Source organism: Homarus americanus, unplaced genomic scaffold (genome assembly GCF_018991925.1).
Source record: "Homarus americanus isolate GMGI-L3 unplaced genomic scaffold, GMGI_Hamer_2.0 scaffold36188, whole genome shotgun sequence".
Classification (NCBI taxonomy): Eukaryota; Metazoa; Arthropoda; class Malacostraca; order Decapoda; family Nephropidae; genus Homarus; species Homarus americanus.
Window position 1 is genome coordinate 1952107 of NW_024718183.1, and position 20386 is coordinate 1972492.

Consider the following 20386-nt stretch of genomic DNA (forward strand, 5'->3'; position numbering starts at 1 on the left):
TATAAACATTGGTGGTGAAGAAGCGAGTGCTGACCGTGCTGCGGCTAGGGAATTTCCTCCGTTTTTACGTGAGATTATGGAGGAAGGACAGTACAGTGACGACCAGGTGTTTAACATGGACGAATCTGGTCTTTTCTGGAAAAAGCTACCTTCCAAGTCCTTCGTTGTAAAGAATGCCAGCAGGATTCGGGGCCGGAAGATGCAGAAGGAACGCATCACCGTCCTGTTTACCACCAATGCCTCCGGTACCTGTAAGCTCAAGTTATCGGTGATCCACACAGCATGCAAGCCGCACGCCTACAAAACCATGGACATGACCAAGCTAAATGTCCACTGGCTGACCGCAAGTAAGGCATGGATGTTCTCTACACTGTCCCTCTCCTGGTTTGATGACTGTTTTGTTCCCATGTAAAGAAATTCTGTGAGTGACAGAATGTGCCATTCAATATTTTGTTGCTGCTGGACAACGCACCAGGACACTCGCCCCTACTGTTAGATCGTCACTCCAACGTAAAAGTGGTCTTCCTTCCTCCCAACACTACGTCTATATTACAGCCCATGGACCAAGAGTTAATCTGTAATGTAAAAGCTGCATTCTCAACAAAAAAATTCCAGCTCCTGAATGACTACACCAACACCAGGGAAGAGTTGCGTAACCTGAGTGACACCACCACCGATAGCAAGAGCGAAGAAGATGAGGATCAACAGTTGGAACAGCAAAAAATACTCTTCAAACAATTCTGGAGAGTATTTAACATCAAGAAAGCTGTGGACTTCTTGGTGGAGTCATGGGATCAGCTGTCTATTGCTACAATTCGTCACACATGGAGACATGTGTTGCATGGAATACCAGGTGAGAGGAGGAGTCAATCTGTGGCTGGTGAGGTTCAGACTGTTGCAGTAGCAGTGGACCTTGCCAGAGAAGCTGCGCAGACTGTTACAGTTCCAGGCTTCTCCGAGACCACCAACGACGACATCCTGGAGGTGATCAGAGATCCTGAAGTGACTGCCGACGAGATGTTGGAAGAAGATCACGTCAGTGAAGAGAAGGAAGAAGGTGCGTCATTCTCCGAAGAACACAGTTTAACTCATAATGATATTAAGGGTGCCATGGAGTGTGCAGAGAAAATGAAGTCCTTCCTTTCCCGCGACAATGACGATGACCGCTATGAAGTCTTCCATACCTGGCTGGTGCAGGCTATGGAGCCGTACATCACGGTGTATCACGACAACATAAACACCAGCCGTCAAAAAAGCATAACCGAGTTCTTCGCCCGCAACCCACCACAGCCAGCCCAAGCCAGTGATAGTGACAGTGAAGATGACTTTGAGGGATTTGTCAGGGAAGCCCTGACAACTGTAAGTGACAGTGATGGTGATTCACCTAGTAATGGTGATTCACCTGAGGGCCAGTAATCTGCCCTCTGCCTCGGAACCAGCCTCCATCCCCGTATGCCGACCCATCTCTTCTACTACCGTAAGTGTTCCACCTAACTTTTAGTTTATCTAACCTAACCTCTATTTTTCCTATGTTAACCTTTATTTTTCCTAACCTAACCTCTTCTATATTACTTGTTTTTTCATACCATCATAAAGTTAAGATAAAATTTTTACTACAACATAGTTGTGTGTCGTCAAAAAGCGGAGTTTGGGGATCGGCCCGGACTCCATTTCAATTAATCCCATATGTTATGTTATTCACTTTACGCGGGACCCTCCGGGTTACATTAACCGCGTAAAGTGAGGGTTAACTCTATTTCAAAAAGGTCAAAACTGAACTTAGGGAAAATTTTGGGGTCTCTGCTAAAATATCTTACATTGTAGGGTTAGTGAAGCACATTGTTCGATACCAATTATAAATAGGGCATTCAATGAGAATATGTTACTGTTATTTGTGTTCGGCAGTTGGAGCAAAAAAGTGGGGCTCCATTAGGGGAAGACATGAGTTGGCCATGCGTAAATCACGTATGCCCAATTCTTAGACGATTCAGAATAGTCTCTTGATGTCGAGAAGATTGTTTTGATGATGACCAAGGATAAACTGATGATTTGATCATTTTTAGCTTATGACTTGTTGGTTCATTTTTCCGGGACTTTTGCCAATCGTCAAATATTAATTGTTTATAGGTAGTTAGCCTCGCCGATAATCAAAATATATGGTTTTCCATTGCTTTACATATTTCTTTGACAATTTTCAGCTATGACATGTTCGTCCCAGATTACATATAACTGTAATAGGTTACATTACGTTAGGGTTCGTTATATAAAAACGTTTTTCTTCATGTTCATCGAGTCGTTCTGAATTCCATTTCTGCTCAAAATACTACATTACCCAACCCAAACTCCCAGGTTGCAACTGGGGGTGTAACATAACCGAGTAAGGTAACGTGCAGCAAATATGACCACGAAACGCATAGCACATCAAACACCATATTTTTATGGTGAAGTTAACTAAGGAGCTCATGTAACAACTGTCATATAATTATAATGGGGTGTCCCACTAATTATAGCAAATATTTGTAGAGGTGAAAGAATATGTGATTCTGAGTTTAAAACTTCTATACATATATGGATTTTTCGGTTTACGTTCAGCCGTGAGGTGGATTTTACAAATTACGCAAGGCAACCATTACAAATGCCGGAGTCGAGGTGGGAGATACCGATAGCGATAGCAAAATATAGGAAAGGGGGAAGAAGGTTTAGTAGTGAAAGAATGTGGGTTAAACGGAACAGACTTTTAGGAGGAGAGAAAGTGTGTGGCCTTCTGCCCACTGCATGGTATTGGGTGGTAGGTTGGGGTGACTGGGGTGATGGGAGGGAGGAAAGGATGTGGAGAAAAGAAGGCAAAAGGAAATGGAGGGCCCATCCCTATTTGGGTGGGGTGCACCTCATCTTTAATTTGTTTGGAGGGCCCATTCATTATTTTTTCTGAGTAGGGTTACACTTTTTATTATAGATAGAGGGAAACGGATGGAGATAGACGTGGTGGCTCAATATCACATATTCTTTCACCTCTACAAATATCTGCTGTCACTCAAGGGACACCCTGCAATAGTATAAGGACAACATGGGACACCCTGCAATAGTATAAGGACGACATGGGCATGGTGACAAATTAATGTGACTTACCTGTTGGTGACGACGATGGTAGGAATGAAACCTCGGAATGTTTCAGTGTTCAACATTATCTCCTTCCCCTGGTGTGAGTGGCGCCAACCTTGGTAACAACTTGTGTATTCTCCGTGACTACCATTACTGGTAGTCAAGGAGAATTAATTACTGGTGTGCCCATCAGTCTCACCGTCGTAGCCATGAACGGCAGAGATATGGTCGTTGTAGTGCTTTTATTTACCCGTTACACATCTCTCACCATGCTTAATAATATTAACTATCTTCATGACATTCTTATTGTTATCAGTGATTGCGGAATTCACGATGTTATGCTCCACCTACACACAGCCTTTTACTAGACCAACCCCCACCTCCTCTATTCCCCCCTCCTCCCCACACACTACAGTGGGTGACATCTGTTGGCCGACCATAGCATTTCCCCCAGTTGTTTCGAAACTGCAGACTCAAGGCTATTCGAATCCTCACTGTGGTTGGGTAGTGAACACGACTTTGGTGCACGATAGTACACTAGCTAAAACAACTACAGTGGGGTATGCTATAACGAACGGATCCTACTACGAATATTCCTATAACGAACGGTTTTACCTATAAAATTGAGAATGCTATAACGAACGAAACTCCTACAACGAACATTATTTAAAAAAAAAATTATTTTATTTAATTTTTTTTTACTAATTTATTGTTTTTTTTTATTACAAGTATTAATGATATTCTTTATTTCAGGGGTTTAGATGCATATTCATGCACTTTTTTACAATTTTATATTATATTTTTCAGTGTTAAGTGGTTGTATTTGGGGGCCTGGAATGGATTAATCCTATAACTAACAAATGCTATAACGAACAAGGTTCTAGAACCAATTAGATTCGTTATAGCATACCCCACTGTATCTGTGCAGGTGGGGGTCGATATGCTCCGAAATTTTACGTGCAACTAGTGACAGCCCTCATAAAGGTACTCCTCGACTTACGACCACCCAGACATACGACGGCCATGGTCGTATAAAATATTTTTCAAATTACGTATATTCGAGTACCGACGTTAGTGATCGCGTTGTGTACCGACAAAATTTTTGTTTGTAATTCCCTTTAAAATGGCTGGCAAGCATAAAAGTGAGAGTACTCATGGTGCTGAGAAGAAAAAGACACACCCATTTTAGATTTTCTATGTATTATTTTTGCATTTTCGACTTACGACCAATTCGACTTACGAACTAGTCGTAGGTCCCTAACCCCGCCGTAAGTCGAGGACTGACTGTATACCAAAATTTATCGTCCATGGTCTCATAATGTTTCCCACAAAGTATGCACAGATAGTTGTTTTAGCAGCTGTAAATACAATCATTCAAACAGAATGTGCAAGAAAATAGAATAAAATATTATAACATCAAAAACATAAAGGGATTTAACATTTGTTATGTGTGGGAGTTACTACAAGAGAGGGAGGAAGGGAGAAGTTTCCATCGTGGATTGCGCTAGTAACAAGACTGCCAAAGGGCAAAAAAGTTTTTTCTTCTTCTATTTATTATTTTTTATATTTTTTATTTATCCCTTACATTTACTGGTACAGGAATATATACAATACAGGTAAAAGAAATAATAATTGTCCTAAGGGCAAACACGTAAAGGGAATATATATTTCTTTGTATACAAGTAAAAATGTACCCCCCACCCCCTCTCGGTCCGCAAATGTTTTTCGCGGCCATTTTGAGAACCTTACCCCCGCGAATTTGGCTCCCCCCTGTACACTTACCCCCAAAATGGAAGGCAAATCCAGCTGGAAATGCCTCTCCCTGCAAGAGGCTTACAGTCACTCTGAGCCTAATTGCTTTGAAATTCCATATTCAACACACATTTGTGAGGGAGCAGGTCATCTTACAACAAATTACAGTAAAACCTCGATTAACCGCCCACATATGGGGTGAAGGGGCCGACAGATAATCCAAAAGGTCGGTTGATAGCAAATAAAGTCTACGGAAATTAAACCTACCTTTTTAAAGTACCTATCCCTAACCTACCTCATTTAAATTCTCTCTATTCATTTTTGTTCATTTGCCATTCATATTTCAATAGCATTTGCTTTAAAACATTAACCACTTTAGTAAATAAATATGAACCAGCACAGAAACCGTGAATAAAAAATGGAAAAGTCAAAGAACATATGGCATCACGAAAATTGTGACCAAGTCCCAGGTTGCTCATCTGACTTATGCCTCATTTACACACAATTGCAGCATCTCAATTGTTTCTCTTACTACAGGTTGACAATCCTTTATCTGAAATCCTTGGGGCCAGTATTATTGTTATTGTTATTGTTATTGTTATTGTTATTATTATTATTATTATTATTACAGTATTACCCCGCTTTACACGGTTTCACTTTCCGCGATTTCTCATTTACGCGGTACCTTGCCAGAACCAGACTTTCACTTTCCGCGGTGCATCTACTCATATACGAGTGAAGTATAATATTTTTTTTTTATTTAGCTCATAAAATTCATACAAATTACCCAGTCAGAATATAATTTACATTGCTGGAATTCTTACAATATGATCATTTTGAATATAAACATCATGGCTTTTGCATTAGACATACAAATTTTAGATCTAAAGTAATAATTTGGTTTACACAAAGCAAATATTTTATCTTTTGTGCAAAATATATGAAGTTTACATTCAAAATATTCCCTGACCTGCAAGGAATCCAGAAATGTCAATTATATTATCCTAACTTTAGTCTGAGGTATTATTTATTACTAAACATTAAAATCAAGAGTTTTCACCAAAACATTAATCAGAGAGGTAGGAGCTAGTGAGCTGGGAAGAGGGGGGGGGGGGATTTGAGTCCATTATTTGAATGGACATTAACCTGGCGACTGTATATCTCTTAAATATTAATTGTGTGAGCATACCATCATAAAATTTAGATGTTATTTTTACTACAACATAGGTATTGTGTCGGAAAAAGTGGAGTTTGGGGGTCGGGCCAGTCTCTATTGTGTAGTGATGGGTTGTCAGACCACAGCTTACATCTCAGAAACAGTCCTCTTGACCCGACATTAGGGAGGTCAAGTGTAGGGTAACTCTCACGGCTGACCAAGGGTTATAGGTCGGCCAGGCTCCCCTCCCATGTCACACATGTAAGGGGGCACCGGCCGGCTCTCTCCCAATATACACAATGGCCTACACCGCAGAACAGTCCAAACTTGACCCGACATTAGGGGGGTCAAAAGTGTAGGGTATCTCTTGCAGCTGACCAAGGGTTATAGATCAGCCAGGCTCCCCTCCCATGTGACACGCCACCACAACAAACATGTAAGAAGGCACCGGCCGACTCTCTCCCAAAATACACAATAACCTACATCTGAAAAAGTCCAGACCTGACCTCACATTGGCCAGGTCAAATGTAAGGAGACCCTTCGCCGCCCCCCCCCCGACCAGCTCAACCTGACGGCTCGCCTCCCAATATATAGGACGTCCTAGTCCTCCCTCAGAGAGAGATACGCACACAGAGCCAGAGAGAGGCAGAGAGAGAGAGAGTGTGTCTTGTAACGAAGAAGGGCCAGCTACCACATCCCGAGTCCTGCTCGAGAGAAGTCAGGGGCCGGAGGCAAGCCGCCTCCGGTCGCCTCCGGTCAGGACCCGACTTCCCTCCTGCGCCAGCTAAGCAGTCTCCCATAGAGACAACCCAGGACTACCTGCTAGGCCTCCCCTAGGTCACGTGAGTGTTTGTCAGAGCTTTCCATGGGATGAGTTACTTACGTGGGAAGTGTATTCATTTCATGTTCGTGTCCGAGAATCAGTGTCTAGTAACGTAATATGATGTCCTAGTAACGTAAATATAATGTCCTAGTAACTTCAATAGAAGGTGTTATTAATGTGTCCATGTCATGTTCGTAATTATTAAAGAGTTGTAACGAAGCAGTGTTTGAGAAGTCGCCCTTAAGACGTAATAGATGTGTATTGACGTATAAGATACGATAAGTGTAAATAACTATCACGGCCACGCTACCAAAAACTAACTCTCTTTTATACTCTTATACTATCAATATTCTACCTATATATATAAATATTCTTCTTGCAAGATCTGTCTTGTTATAATTGGAATTAATCCCATATGATCTGTTGTTCACTTTACGCGGTTTTCACACTTTCCGGAATTTCGGATAAAGGGTTGTCAACCTGTATTGACAACACAACATACATACAGGTATATTGTTTCTCATCTCTTGATTTTTTTTTTCATTTTTGCATTTTTTTATGGTTCTTTATTATTATTATTATTATTATTACAGTAAAACCTCGATTAACCGACCACATATGGGGGGAAGGGGTCGACGGATAATCGAAAAGGTCGATTAATAGTACATAAAGTCTAAGGGAAATAAAACATACATTTTGAAAGTACCTTTCCCTAACCTACCTCATTTAAGTCCCTCTATTCATTTTTGTTCATTTGCCATTCATATTTCAATAGAATTTGCTTTAAAACATTAACCACTTTAGTAAATATATATGAACCAGCACAGAAACCGTGAATAAAAAATGGAAAAGTCAAAGAATATATGGTACCACAAAAATTGTGACCAAGTTCCAGGTTGCTGATCTGATTTTTTTTCTTTCTCATTTACACACAATTGCAGGGTCTCAATTGTTTCTCTTACTATTGACAACACAACATACATACAGGTACATTGTTTCTCACTCTTGATTTTTTTTTTCATTTTTGCATTTCTTTTGGTTCTTTATTACTAATATTATTATTAGCATTATCATTATTAATATTATTACATTATCGCCCCCCAGGCCCCGATGTGGGTCAGTGACATGTGCCCGGGTGGGCTAATCCCCCATAATTTTTTTTGGGGGGGGGGTCGGGATTGACGGTTAAACCGAAAATCGGTTAATCAAGGGTCGGTTAATCAAAGTTTTACTGTATTACATTTTCGCCCCCCAGGCCCCGATGTGGAACACTGACCTGTACCCGGGTGGGCTAATCCCCTTAAAAAAAAATAAATAAAAAATATTTTAGGGGTCCGGCGGTTAATCCCTAAGTCAGTTAATCGAGGGTCGACTGTATGTCTTTTTTATTTTTTGCAAATAATTTCGTCCCGCTTAACCCTTAGGCCCCGGGTGATGATCCAGAACGTCCGCCTATTCCTGCTACTGTTTTATTATTATTATTATTATTATTATTTTGGAAAAGTTGATTTTTTCTCGATCTATCACCCCGCAGAGGGGGGGGGGGGAGGAGGAGGAGGAGGTTACTGCCAGCAGCACCCTAACCCGGGGCTTAAGGGTTAAAAGGGGTCCGCCTTAGCGAGGTTTTACTATACACCTGTACTGTAATGTGGCTTAGAAATAAAGAAAATATAATATAAAGCTATAAAATATATACAGTATTTATTGCTGTCATAAAAAGTAAAATAAAGCTTAAAATAGAAATAGAAATAGAACTGTCATTTCTGCTACCAGAAATAAATTTTTATTTTCATGATGTTGTTGAAACTTAATTACCTGTACAGTCTCATTCAAGATTCTTCGAACACTGCTGGAAACAGCTGGTAACTCAAGGCCGTTTGTTTACTATAGTACGTAGTATAATATAATACGAAACGACAAAGCCCAACCAGTAATTAAGCAACAGGGAACTAAGTAACCAATCACCGATAACCTTTTACATTCGATCATAATTTTTACTACGTACTATAGTAAACAAACGGCCTTGAGTTGACAGCTGTCTCCAGCAATGTTCGAAGAATCTTGATCGAGACTGTACAGTATACGAAGTGCACAACATAACACATGCCAGTTAGCTGTGGCCTGCAAGATATGGTAATGCTTGATGCCTTTGTTACATATAATGAAACAATAAAAGTTGTGGAAAATAAATTAAATAGTTGTACTTGAATGTGGCTTTGTGGGAGGTGATCATAAGTGTGGAAGTAGTGGGTAGTTATTATTGCACTTCAACAGCTAAGGTCTTTAAGTGTATAACAAGGTTATTAAAAGAATATTACATCAACAATAAAAAAATATGAAACAGAACTCTCTGGGTTAAAATCAGACAAATAAGTCTGGTTGTTAACTGTTACCACCAAGATGATTGCTCTTTATTGTAAAGTGTTATATGTAAGTAACCACAGAATTTGTCTAATGAATCAAGATAAAACTATATACTGTACAGTACTATAAAGATAAAAATAAGAACAAATAAGTGTAGGAGTATATTGTATGTGGAAGACGAATGTTTATTTGGTAGCAGAGGGAAGGGGAACGGGGTAGCAGAGGTGGGTGGCTCCCAACGCCAAAGATTCCCACTTCTTTATGGATTTTCACTACAATTCTCATATAATTTAGGATCATTTGGTGAGCGAGGCCAGCAGTCATGTGTACAGCCAGGAGGGGAGGGAAGGCTACATCCGAGCTCAGGTGGTCAGCAGGGAGGTGATGAGTAGAAACAGAAGCAAGAAAGACATGTTCTCTGTGGTGTGCAGCAACACCGGGTCGTAGTAGTAAAACCGGTTTTTGTATTTGATGATTTTGTTTTCTAATGGAATATTAAATTTAATAAATGTGTCAAGATCATTCGTTTCACTATTCTGGATCATTTTCATCCTAATAAATTAACCTGATACATTTACTTTACTTTAAATAAGCTATTTAGTGGTGTTGGTAAAAGGGTGGGAATACTGAATTTTCATAAGATTTCAAGTTAAAATTTACCTAGCAAAAAATGAAAACTTTTCAAATCTGAAGATATCACATGATTCTGCACATAGAACAACATGATTAATACCATGGGCCGATTTTTCAAACTAAAAAAAAAAAAAAATTCCCCTCCGTATGACACACCCTAATAGTACAGTATAGTCTGCATTTACGCGGTCAATTGAACCCATGGAAGCCCGAGTAAAACGAGAAACGCATAAATGAAATAATAGAACATATGGGATTAATTGAAATAGAGACTGGGCCGACCCCAAAACTCCACTTTTTCCGACACAATACGTACCTTGTAGTCAAAATAACATCTTAATTTTATGATGGTATGCACACACAATTAATAATTAAGAGAAATATCAATAATATTAGGTTTTTTAACACTTACGTTAGTAGAAAAGATGGCTTGCAGGGCCTCTTTGTCAAACCCCTCAAGGTCCATATCATCACTATCACTGACTTGAGCCAGCTGTGGTGGGTGGCGGGTGAAGAACTCGGTAATGTTTTGATGACTGGGCGACCTAGTGCGCACCCTGCCCGCGCCGCTTCCCGCGTAAATGACCAAATTTACCGCGTAATTAAAGCATTTCATTCTGACAAGGCACCGCGTAAATGACAAAACGCGTAAACAAAAGTCGCGTAAATGCAGACTATACTGTAAAGAAATAAAGCGAGACGATTGGGAACGCCAACGTATGAACAGTAAGTGCACACATGTGAAAACATATCGTAATTTCTCTACATATGAATATGAAAGCAACACTTATTTACTGTTCATATATGCTTTAAATAATATTTACGAACGTAAAACAAAAATCCTACTCACCAATGGTGGTAGTCTAAAACATAAGGACAGCCAATGAATATTGTGCGAGTTTTTACTCAGATGACAAAGTTATCAGGTTCAACTCTGGCTGAAGCTGTAGCTTTCCATTAAGCTGTTGCTTAAACTGTTACTGAACCTGAAGTTGATGTTTAAGCTGCTTATGATGCTGAATTTGATGGTGTTGCTGAAGTTGATGGTTTAGGCCTTCGAATAATAAAGCTGTCGAAAGAACCTTGTGCACAGCTGCTTTCTTTTCTCATTATATATCTTTATGTAGAGGTCATTTGTGTTTATGTAAATTTTAATGCTTTGATCTGTTAATGGATCCACTTCAGAAAATATGTTCATTGATTGCTCCATATAATATCCACAGACCTCTCACATTTTTCATATCAGTTTCTCGGCTAAGCTTATACACTTTCTATTAGCTTTTGAAACAACACTACCATCACTTGCTCATATTGAATAGGGATGCAAAAATGCTGTAAGAAACCCGAGAAAGTTTTTCTCCTTTTCCTGTTCAGATGCGTGAAAACAAAGGGCCCGCCAGCTGCGATTGTTTATACTGGTGATGCTGGCGTCACCACTAACAAGTCCGGCAGCCTCCGTGCACAAGGCGTGTTTTTTTGTTTTTTTTAATATCAGGATTTAGTTATTATTTATATGAAAATGCAATACAGGGTATATGTTTTTTTTTTAATTTTGTCTTAAATACAAAGAAAATAATGGCATAAATTCAATTGGGTTCTAAATTACCGGGGTAACCAGGGTCTTAGGTATGAATCTTCGTTAGTTGAACCGTTGATATCGGAGGCTTTACTGTACTCAGCTTCAAAGGTAGAGATGTTTGGCTTGATTGGATTGATGGAGGTGGGTGTTGGGGGATGGAGGAAGAGGAGGAAATTTCAAATGCTTCAGCTAAAAAATCAGTAGATTTTTCCAGAGTTTTTGAGTGGTTAGCTAAAAATCCGTAGATTTTATCCAGAGTTTTCGAGTGGAATCCACTTAAATGCGGGGACTTTTTACACGGATGGTCACAAAAAATTAACCACTTAACTGCAAAACCGTGGATAGTGAATACTCCTATAACAGGGACCTCCTGTACATGTGGCAACTGAGGCTGAGAGAGGTGCAGGTGGAAGTACCTCCCAAGGCTCTCACACTCACTGCATCATTCATTTTTCCAAAGTCAAGAGTGCAAAGTTGAATGTGCACAAGTTAAATGTACGTAAGATATGACACGATTGTATAATGGTCATTGCCTGTACATATCGTATATTGTATGTGTACAGTGGTGTTTTCATAATTAATAACAGCTCTGTGTCTGGTCATGCAAAATATACAGATTAGATTCTTGGAAAACTTTCCACAGTACACCTACAGTACAGTACTGAGAAAAATTCCAGGGAATATATGATTTTTTCAGGGGATGAGAAAATTCATCTCCATACCCGGAAATCTCTCAAATCCAAAACTGCTCCGCACCAATTATTCCGGCTAATGAGAAGATTAATGTACTGGCCCATCATAGACATAACATAACAAACTCTTATACTGTACAGTACTTACTTGAGATCAGCATCTTTAGAGCTAAGGAATATCCATTTTTCATTACTGCGACTGTTTTGTTCAACAACAGTGTGGATGGCCTGACCTACCAAGCCCGTGCCTCCGGTAACAACCACAACCATCTCTTCAGCATCCGCCATGTTTCTCTGCTGAAACAATGAATAATGGTAATTATAATACAGTAATGTCTCCCTTAACCAGACATTCCTTAATTAGAAGTTTTCAATACCGTATGCAAATTAAGAACCATTTTTTCCAGTTGTTTTCGTGTTTACATTGACTAGGTCAAATCTGGTGTTGAATGAGCTTACACTTGGTGCCGTTACAACGCACTATGCGAGATTGTTCCAAGTGCAGGGATGGCCCGACCTGTGGGAGGGTGTCACCCCCCCGAATAATTGGTCTCGAGTTGGTCAAGTTGCCAGAAGTTGGTCACAATGGTCTCAAAAATTCAGGGAGATGGTCAAGAAAAGGGGGACACTACTACTACTATTTTATTATTAAATATCCTAATCCAAAGTTGCTACCCTAGCTGTGTTGAGTTAGTTGAGCCGCAGATCTATGCGGCATTCAGTGACTGTTGCCTCATAGTAAATATCTGCGACTGTTGTCGTCTTTGGGGCCGATGCTCTCATTCCTGAGGCAGAGCAATGCAAACCTAAGCAGAATGAAAGGCAGTCGACATCTCAACCAGGCTACTTCTATTCAGATAACACCTCCGCAAGTCTGGCATAGAAACATCTTGCACTTGATCCCATCCCGTCAGAGGTTGTGAACACCAGAGAAGTGAAGTTGCCCTGATCATCATTCAGAATTCTCTCCCCATATGCCCTATTCATGTCACTCTCGTTCCTCCTGTGTGCAGCCTTGAGAGCTGGGTTACGGTGACATGCGTCCATGCGATCGAAAGTCCTTCTGTCAAAGAAGGCTCGCTGTCCCCTTGTCTAGAATCCTTGAGTACTGACGTCCACACGGGCTTCGTCGGATGTGTTTGAAGTCCTGTGATGGAAATTCTCACCGTCCAATGGAAGGAGGGTCAGTTCTATCCTGACATCATGACAGATTTCCATCAACATATTTGCTGCGAGATCCCTTACTTCGTCGTGCCTCATGCATACGAAGCCCCCTTTCTTGCACACCATGGCGTGGTCGACGTCATAGGAAGAGCCACACACGCATTGGGAGGGCAAACCTTCTACTGGCCTAATGTACCTTCGAGCAATGGCATCTGTGATTTCTTGTTTATTAAGACTGACACCTTTTGCCCTTATCGGTAACGTTGTTAGCCAGTTCGAGGCACCCACCTCCCTGCGCTATAGCTACTTTTTTTTTCAAGTTCTCTGGCACTTGCAGCATCAGTTGCTGCAGTTTATCACCTTGGGTGTTCTGTCATTCTGCCGTAATGGACCGTCGAATCTCGTTTAATTCGCTGGTATCCACCTCACTTGTTGCATTCTGAGCTATTATGTGCTCAGAGCTTGACTGAGATCTGATGTTCGGTGGCAGCAAGCTCCTCCAGATTGGTCAATCCCATTCCTCTCAGTCTCGGTGGTAGTGCAAGGATTGGCCTTTCTGCTGGGGTTAAGTGAAGGTGTTTCACTAATTTGGGAATAAAATTGATGCTGATGGCTTCTTCCAGAGGGGGTAGGAGGGGTCCGATATCAGGGATAGTGTGCATCAGGTAATTCCAGTGATGCTTGACTCCATGGGTGAATGCCACAAAAGCAGCATGTGACTCTGTTTTAACAATATCAGACAGAGCTAGGATTTCTTTCGCCAAATAATTTACTTTTCCCATTATTGTGTGTTTCTCGTAAGGCTTTCGTTAATCGAAGTTTTGTTCATTAATGGAATTAATGGGACCGTTCGTTAATCGAGGGACCACTGTACTTTAAATATGACGTGGGGTCTGGGGGAGCTAGGAAATTAGGTAATTTTCTTTGGTTGGTTAGGTTAAGTTCCATTAGATTCTAGTAAATGTCATCTCTTTTAAAATATTAGGTTAATATTCATTTAATGACTGCAGGAAGATTTTCTTGTTTGGTTAATCTAGGATTATTAAAAACAAAATAAAATATGAATAAAGTATATGTCATTGTTTGGGTTTGGTTAAGTTAGGTTTCAACAGTGATTTGGAAGTCAAAATTGTTCTGAGAATACTGTACCTGTAGTTTTTTTTTTGTGTATTTAGGTGTGTTTTGTTTTTTTTCAAATCTGACCTTCATTTCTTGTGCATGAGTGAATTTTTGAAAAAAAAAAAAAATTAATGTTTTACAAAATTTACTCATTTGCCCCCAAAAATGAAAGTCAGTTTTGAGTAAAACACACCTAAATATATGTGTGGTCTGGGGTGTGTGAGTTTGTTGGCCAAGCTGGAGAGGGTCAAGGAAGAATTAGAGAGGGCCACGTTGGAGAACCTGAAATTAAAGGAAGAGATGGCGAGGATGAAGGATGAGGCGAGACAAGGAAAGCCCGTGTCTGACGATAACTCAGACGAGTGGAAGGTTGAGGAGAGGGAAGACTAAACTGGTGATGAAAAAACACACCAAGGATACGTCAACAACAACATCAACAGCTAAGTGTACCAACTCGTTCAGTCCCTTGATAGACGAATTGGATGTTTGTATAGTGATAGACGAATTAGACGTTAGTACAGTCAGGGACAGAGCTGACAAGGAAGGTATAAAAACTTTAATTGTTGGTGACTCACAGGTAAGGTACTTGGACAGGGCTTTTTGTGGTAAAAACAAAAATAGGATGAGGGTGTGTTTGCCAGGAGCTGGGGTGGGGGATATAATTGACAGGATGGACAATATTTTGTCTGGTAATGGGAACAAACCCATTATCTGCCTCAGTGCAGGAGGCAATGATATTGGCCGGTGTAGGAGCGAGGAACTTCTTGATAAGTTCAAGGCAGCTATAGATCGTATTAGGACTAGGGGAGGGATCCCTATCATATGCGGTGTCCTGCCTAGAAGGAGAGTAGGCAGTGAATGGTTGTCAAGGGCGGATGGTTTCAATGGCCGTCTTGACAGATATTGCAAGTCAATATCAGTCCCATTCATTGACAACTGGGACAACTTCTATGGCAGAAGGGACCATTATGCTAGGGATGGGGTGCACCTGTCTAGGGATGGGGTGGCAACCCTGGCTGGGTCTCTCGAGAGGGCAGTTCAAAGGATATCGAAGCCTTTAAACTGCTAGGGAAACATATGGGCACGGGGGTGGAGGAGACTGCAGTGGGAGCGGGTAAACAAAGTGAAAGATTATAGGGAAATAGTGTTAGGAATGATGACAAAACTAAATTAGACGGAGTTAAAACCCAAAAGCGGTAAAGAGAGGACTCAGAACACGACTAACTTAAATGTCTACTATGTGAACCGTAGTAGTATGAGAAACAAAATGGATGATATTAGGGCCTTGGTATGTACCGAAAAAATCGATATAATAGCATTCACTGAAACATGGATCAACCTAGACTCACGTGAGTTACCGGTCGAATACCAAATTGCGGGTTACAAATTGTTCCATACTGATAGGCAGACCAGGAAAGGAGGCGGAGTAGCAATCAATGTCAGGGGTAATCTGAAGTGTGAAATAAATAAGGAAATAAAAACTGAGCAGAATACAGAAACAATTTGGATAGAATTAATCGACGGCAGGGAATAATTTAATCATAGGAGTAATATATAGACCTCCCAATCTTGAAAGAGTTAATGCGCGACTTATCTGGGATGAAATGCGCAGGGCTTCCATACACAACAAAGTCTGTATAGTAGGCGATTTTAACCTTGGCCAAATAGATTGGACTGACCTTACAGGTAACTCAGTATCAGAGGATTTCCTCAAAACGATCCAGGACTGTTTCCTAAGTCAACATATAACCGAACCCACCCGGGGTAATAATATACTCGATTTAGTTCTGTCGAACAGAGAAAACCTCATTAGCAATGTCGTGGTAGGGAACGAACTTGCAAACAGTGATCACAAAGATATTAGATTCCAGTTAGATTTTCAGGTCAGACGTAAGGAAAATTCCATTAAAGTCCCAGATTTCAGAAGAGCAAACTTTGATAGTTTAAAGAGGCAGCTGAGAGAGGGGAAGTTGCGCTTGGGCGTGAACCTGACAGATGACACCGACCTGATAACGAGATCTGAGATTGTTGAGTTCCATGACAATTTAAATAATGAGTTACTTAATGCACAAAGGCAGAACATACCATACAAAAAACTCAGATCAGACAACAATGACCCTAAATGGATAAATAATTATTTAAAGAACATTATTGGCCAAAGGAAGGCTATAGGTAGAAGGATAAACCGTGGCGAAATTTACCTCCGGGAGTATTATAAGGTATTGGCCGGTAGGGTTAAGACCGAGATAAGAAAAGCAAAGAGGAATAATGAACTGAAGATAGCAAGGGAGGCGAAGACAAACCCCAAAGGATTCTACCAAATGTATCAAACTAAAACACGAGATAAGATTGGACCAATACGTTCAGATACCGGCGAGCTAACTGATAACGACGGAGAAATGAGCAATAATCTGAATAAATATTTTTCAACAGTTTTCACCACCGAAAATTTAAACATGATACCCGAGGCACCGACTCTATTCAGAGATAGTGAAGAAAACAAATTAAGCGAGATAGTAGTGACTAGTAACGATGTTAATAAGCAAATAGACAAACTGAAGCCTAATAAGTCACCTGGTCCCGATGAGATATTTGCCAGAGTATTAAAGGAATGTAAGGAAGAGCTTAGTATGCCCTTAGCAAAGTTGTTTAACATGTCATTAAAAACAGGTGTAGTACCAGAATCCTGGAGGATAGCGAATGTAATACCGATTTTCAAGAAGGGGGATAGATCACTATCCTCTAACTACCGCCCAATCAGTCTAACATCAATAGTAGGCAAATTACTAGAATCAATCATTTCAAACTCTATTAGAAACCACCTGGAGAAGCACAAGTTGATCAATGATTCCCAACATGGCTTCACAAGCGGGCATTCATGTCTAACTAATCTATTAACATTCTTTTCATCAGTTTTCGAATCGGTGGACGAGGGGCACAATTATGATGTGGTATACCTCGACTTTAGCAAAGCCTTCGACAGAGTCCCCCACGAAAGACTAATTAGAAAGGTAGAAGCGCATGGAATCAAAGGTAATATCCTTAAATGGATTAGGGCGTGGTTACGGGACAGGAAACAGCGAGTGAGCATAAATGGCACTAAATCGCATTGGAGCAACGTCACTAGTGGAGTTCCCCAAGGCTCAGTACTTGGACCATTATTATTTATTATATACATAAACGACATAGATATTGGCATAGACAGCAACATAAGTAAATTTGCTGATGACACTAAAATAGGACGTGTAATTAAATCTGACGAGGACTCCGCAAAACTACAGGAAGATATAAACAAATTTTTCGAATGGTCTGAAAAATGGCAGATGAAATTCAATGTGGACAAATGTAAAGTACTCAGTATAGGAGATGTAAACAGGGAAACCAGATACCACATGAACAACGATGTTATTGAGAAATCCGACTGCGAGAGAGATTTAGGAGTAACGATAAGTAGGAATCTTAAGCCAAGTAAACAATGTGTTTTTGCTCGAAACAAGGCTAATAAAGTACTTGGGTTCATACAAAGGAGTGTTAGTTACAAGACTAGCGAGGTCATCTTAAGACTATATCTTGCGCTTGTGAGACCTCACTTGGATTACGCAGTTCAATTCTGGTCACCGTATTACAGACTGGATATAAAATCCTTGGAAGGAATTCAGAGGAGAATGACAAAACTAATTCCGGGTATTAGGAACCTTGAGTACAGAGACAGGTTAAAGCATCTTAATTTGCACTCCCTCGAGAGACGTAGAGTGAGGGGCGACATGATAGAGGTGTATAAGTGGAAGTCAGGGTTAAACAAAGGGGACATTACAAAGGTACTCAAACTATCCAACCAGGAGCGAACTCGTAACAATGGTTTAAATTAGACAAATTTAGATTTCGGTGTGAAATAGGTAAACACTGGTTTGGAAACAAAGTAGTGGATGAATGGAACAAGTTACCAAATATCACCATTAACTCGAATACGCTGGATAGCTTCAAACATAGGTTGGATGCTTATATGAGCAATAGGGGTTGGGTATAAACGGGACTGACCAGTATGGGTCAATAGGCCCGCTGCAGTTTACTCTATTCTTAAGGGCACACTCCTCCCTCCTCTTTACGTGATGGGCACACCACACCACACTACACCCACACACACTATTACTACTACTACTATCACTTGGAATCAAGTGTGACGATCATCCAGCGATGATACAATGGTATGAGTTATTAAGGATGTCACCTATGTTGGTGAGTTCGGAGGTGACTAAAGAGGCTGATATGGGACCGGCAGGATTGTTCACAGATGTTGCACATGTGGAGGGCTACATCTAGTGCGGAAGGAGTGGCAGCAGCATCCTTCCGGCGTTGGCGTTAGTCTCCTCATTATGCAGTTGGGCTAACTCGAAAGTATTGACACCTTGTGTGGTGCTGCTCCAAGCGTTACTGTGTGGAGTAATTGTCTCCCAGGTGAGGGGGTCGATTTGGCACTTTTTCAGGTTTGTCTTAATACTATCCTTATATCCTTTCAGTTGCCCGCCAGCATTACGTTTAATATTCGTTAGGTAACCGTAAAGTCGCTGCTTTGGCAGTCTACTGTCGTCCATGTGGGTAACATGGCCAGTCCAGCGTAGTTGTTCATGAATAATGGTAGCCTCGATGCTCCTACAGTTGGCATTTGTTCTCGTCTTCCCAGAGAAACTCGAAGGATGGAACGTAAACTAGATTGGTGAAAGTTTTTAAGTGCCTTGAGGTGTCTCCTGTATGTGACCCATGTCTTGCTGCCATATAGCAGGTGTGGGGAGGACCACTGATTGATATAGTGCATGTAATTTTGTAGATAATTTCAGCTGAAGATGCAATTTTGGAGTCTGCCAAAGGCTTGAGATGCACATCTGATCCAATGCTGAATCTCTTCATCGATGTCTGCGGTGATGGACAGGTGGGAGCCGAGATACTGAAAGTGGGTAAAATTAGAGAGGGTAGTACTATTAAGCTGGGTGGATGGTAGAGGTGTGTCTGAACCAGGGGCAGGCTGAAAGAGAATCTGGGTCTTACGTACATTCACCTCAAGGCCGAAATGTGCATACACATCTGCGTAGTGTGGTCAGGATCTCCTGTAGGTTGCATTCAGTGTGAGTGACAAGAGTGAAGTCCTCTGCTTACTGAAGTTCAGTACAGTAATGGAAGCTGCGGACACCTTTGTTCCTGCCTGGAATCATCTAATGTTGAAAAGACCCCCCTTCACCAGGTACTCGATGTCCACCCCGCCAGCTAAATTGGCACTGGAAAAGAGAGTTGGTGTCAGTACACACCCTTGTTTAACCCCCGTTTGTATGGGGAAGAACTCAGACTGGGTGCCATTTTGCAGGACACTGCCGTTCATGCCACCTTGGAGTTGCCTCATAATGGCGATGAATTTTGGTGGGCAGCCAAAACGGCTGAGGGTCCACCAGACGGCTTCCCTGTTCACCGAGTCGAAGGCCTTGATTTGGTCGATTCTTAACTTCGGTAAACGAGCAATCCCTCGGTTAACGAGTTTCTTACGAGCCGACCTCAACAAGTTTTCACTTGGACTTGGCGGTCAACCAGCTGTAGTATTAGTCCGCCAACACAGTAATCGGTTCTAGGGCTTAAATTCCTTATTATTTTAGTAAATATCAAGAAGTTTATACTATTCAATAATTTCAAAAGTTTAATATTAAATTTTTTAGTCATTTTAACAATTATTGAACATAATTGAAGGTAAAGTGACTAGTTTTATGCGTGCCATCCAGCCTCTTAACACAGCAAACAAGCGTTAGTCTCTCTCTGTTTTCACTGGAGGTAACATCTTGCTTGAGACTCTCTTCAACTAAATGCTTTTTTCTGTGTTTCCAAGCAAATTATTGGTAATTTTGAAATCTATTTTACATATTGACAATATATAGCGCAGTGCAGAGATATTTTAAAGAAAATATTCTTTATTTGCAGCAAGTTTATACCTAAAAGATCACGTGTTGACATTCTTTGAATCC

The 20386-nt window shown here is 40.8% G+C and overlaps 1 protein-coding gene across 1 annotated transcript in view; it reads right to left on the reverse strand.

Annotated features, from left to right (window-relative positions):
- LOC121859306 (GDP-L-fucose synthase-like) overlaps positions 1–20386 on the reverse strand; it is a 121318-nt gene that overhangs the window by 93353 nt on the left and 7579 nt on the right. Inside the window, exon 2 of the mRNA XM_042356102.1 lies at positions 12250–12398. Coding sequence (XP_042212036.1) covers positions 12250–12389 — 140 coding nt within the window. The 5' untranslated portion in view covers positions 12390–12398. The remainder of the gene's footprint in view (positions 1–12249; positions 12399–20386) is intronic.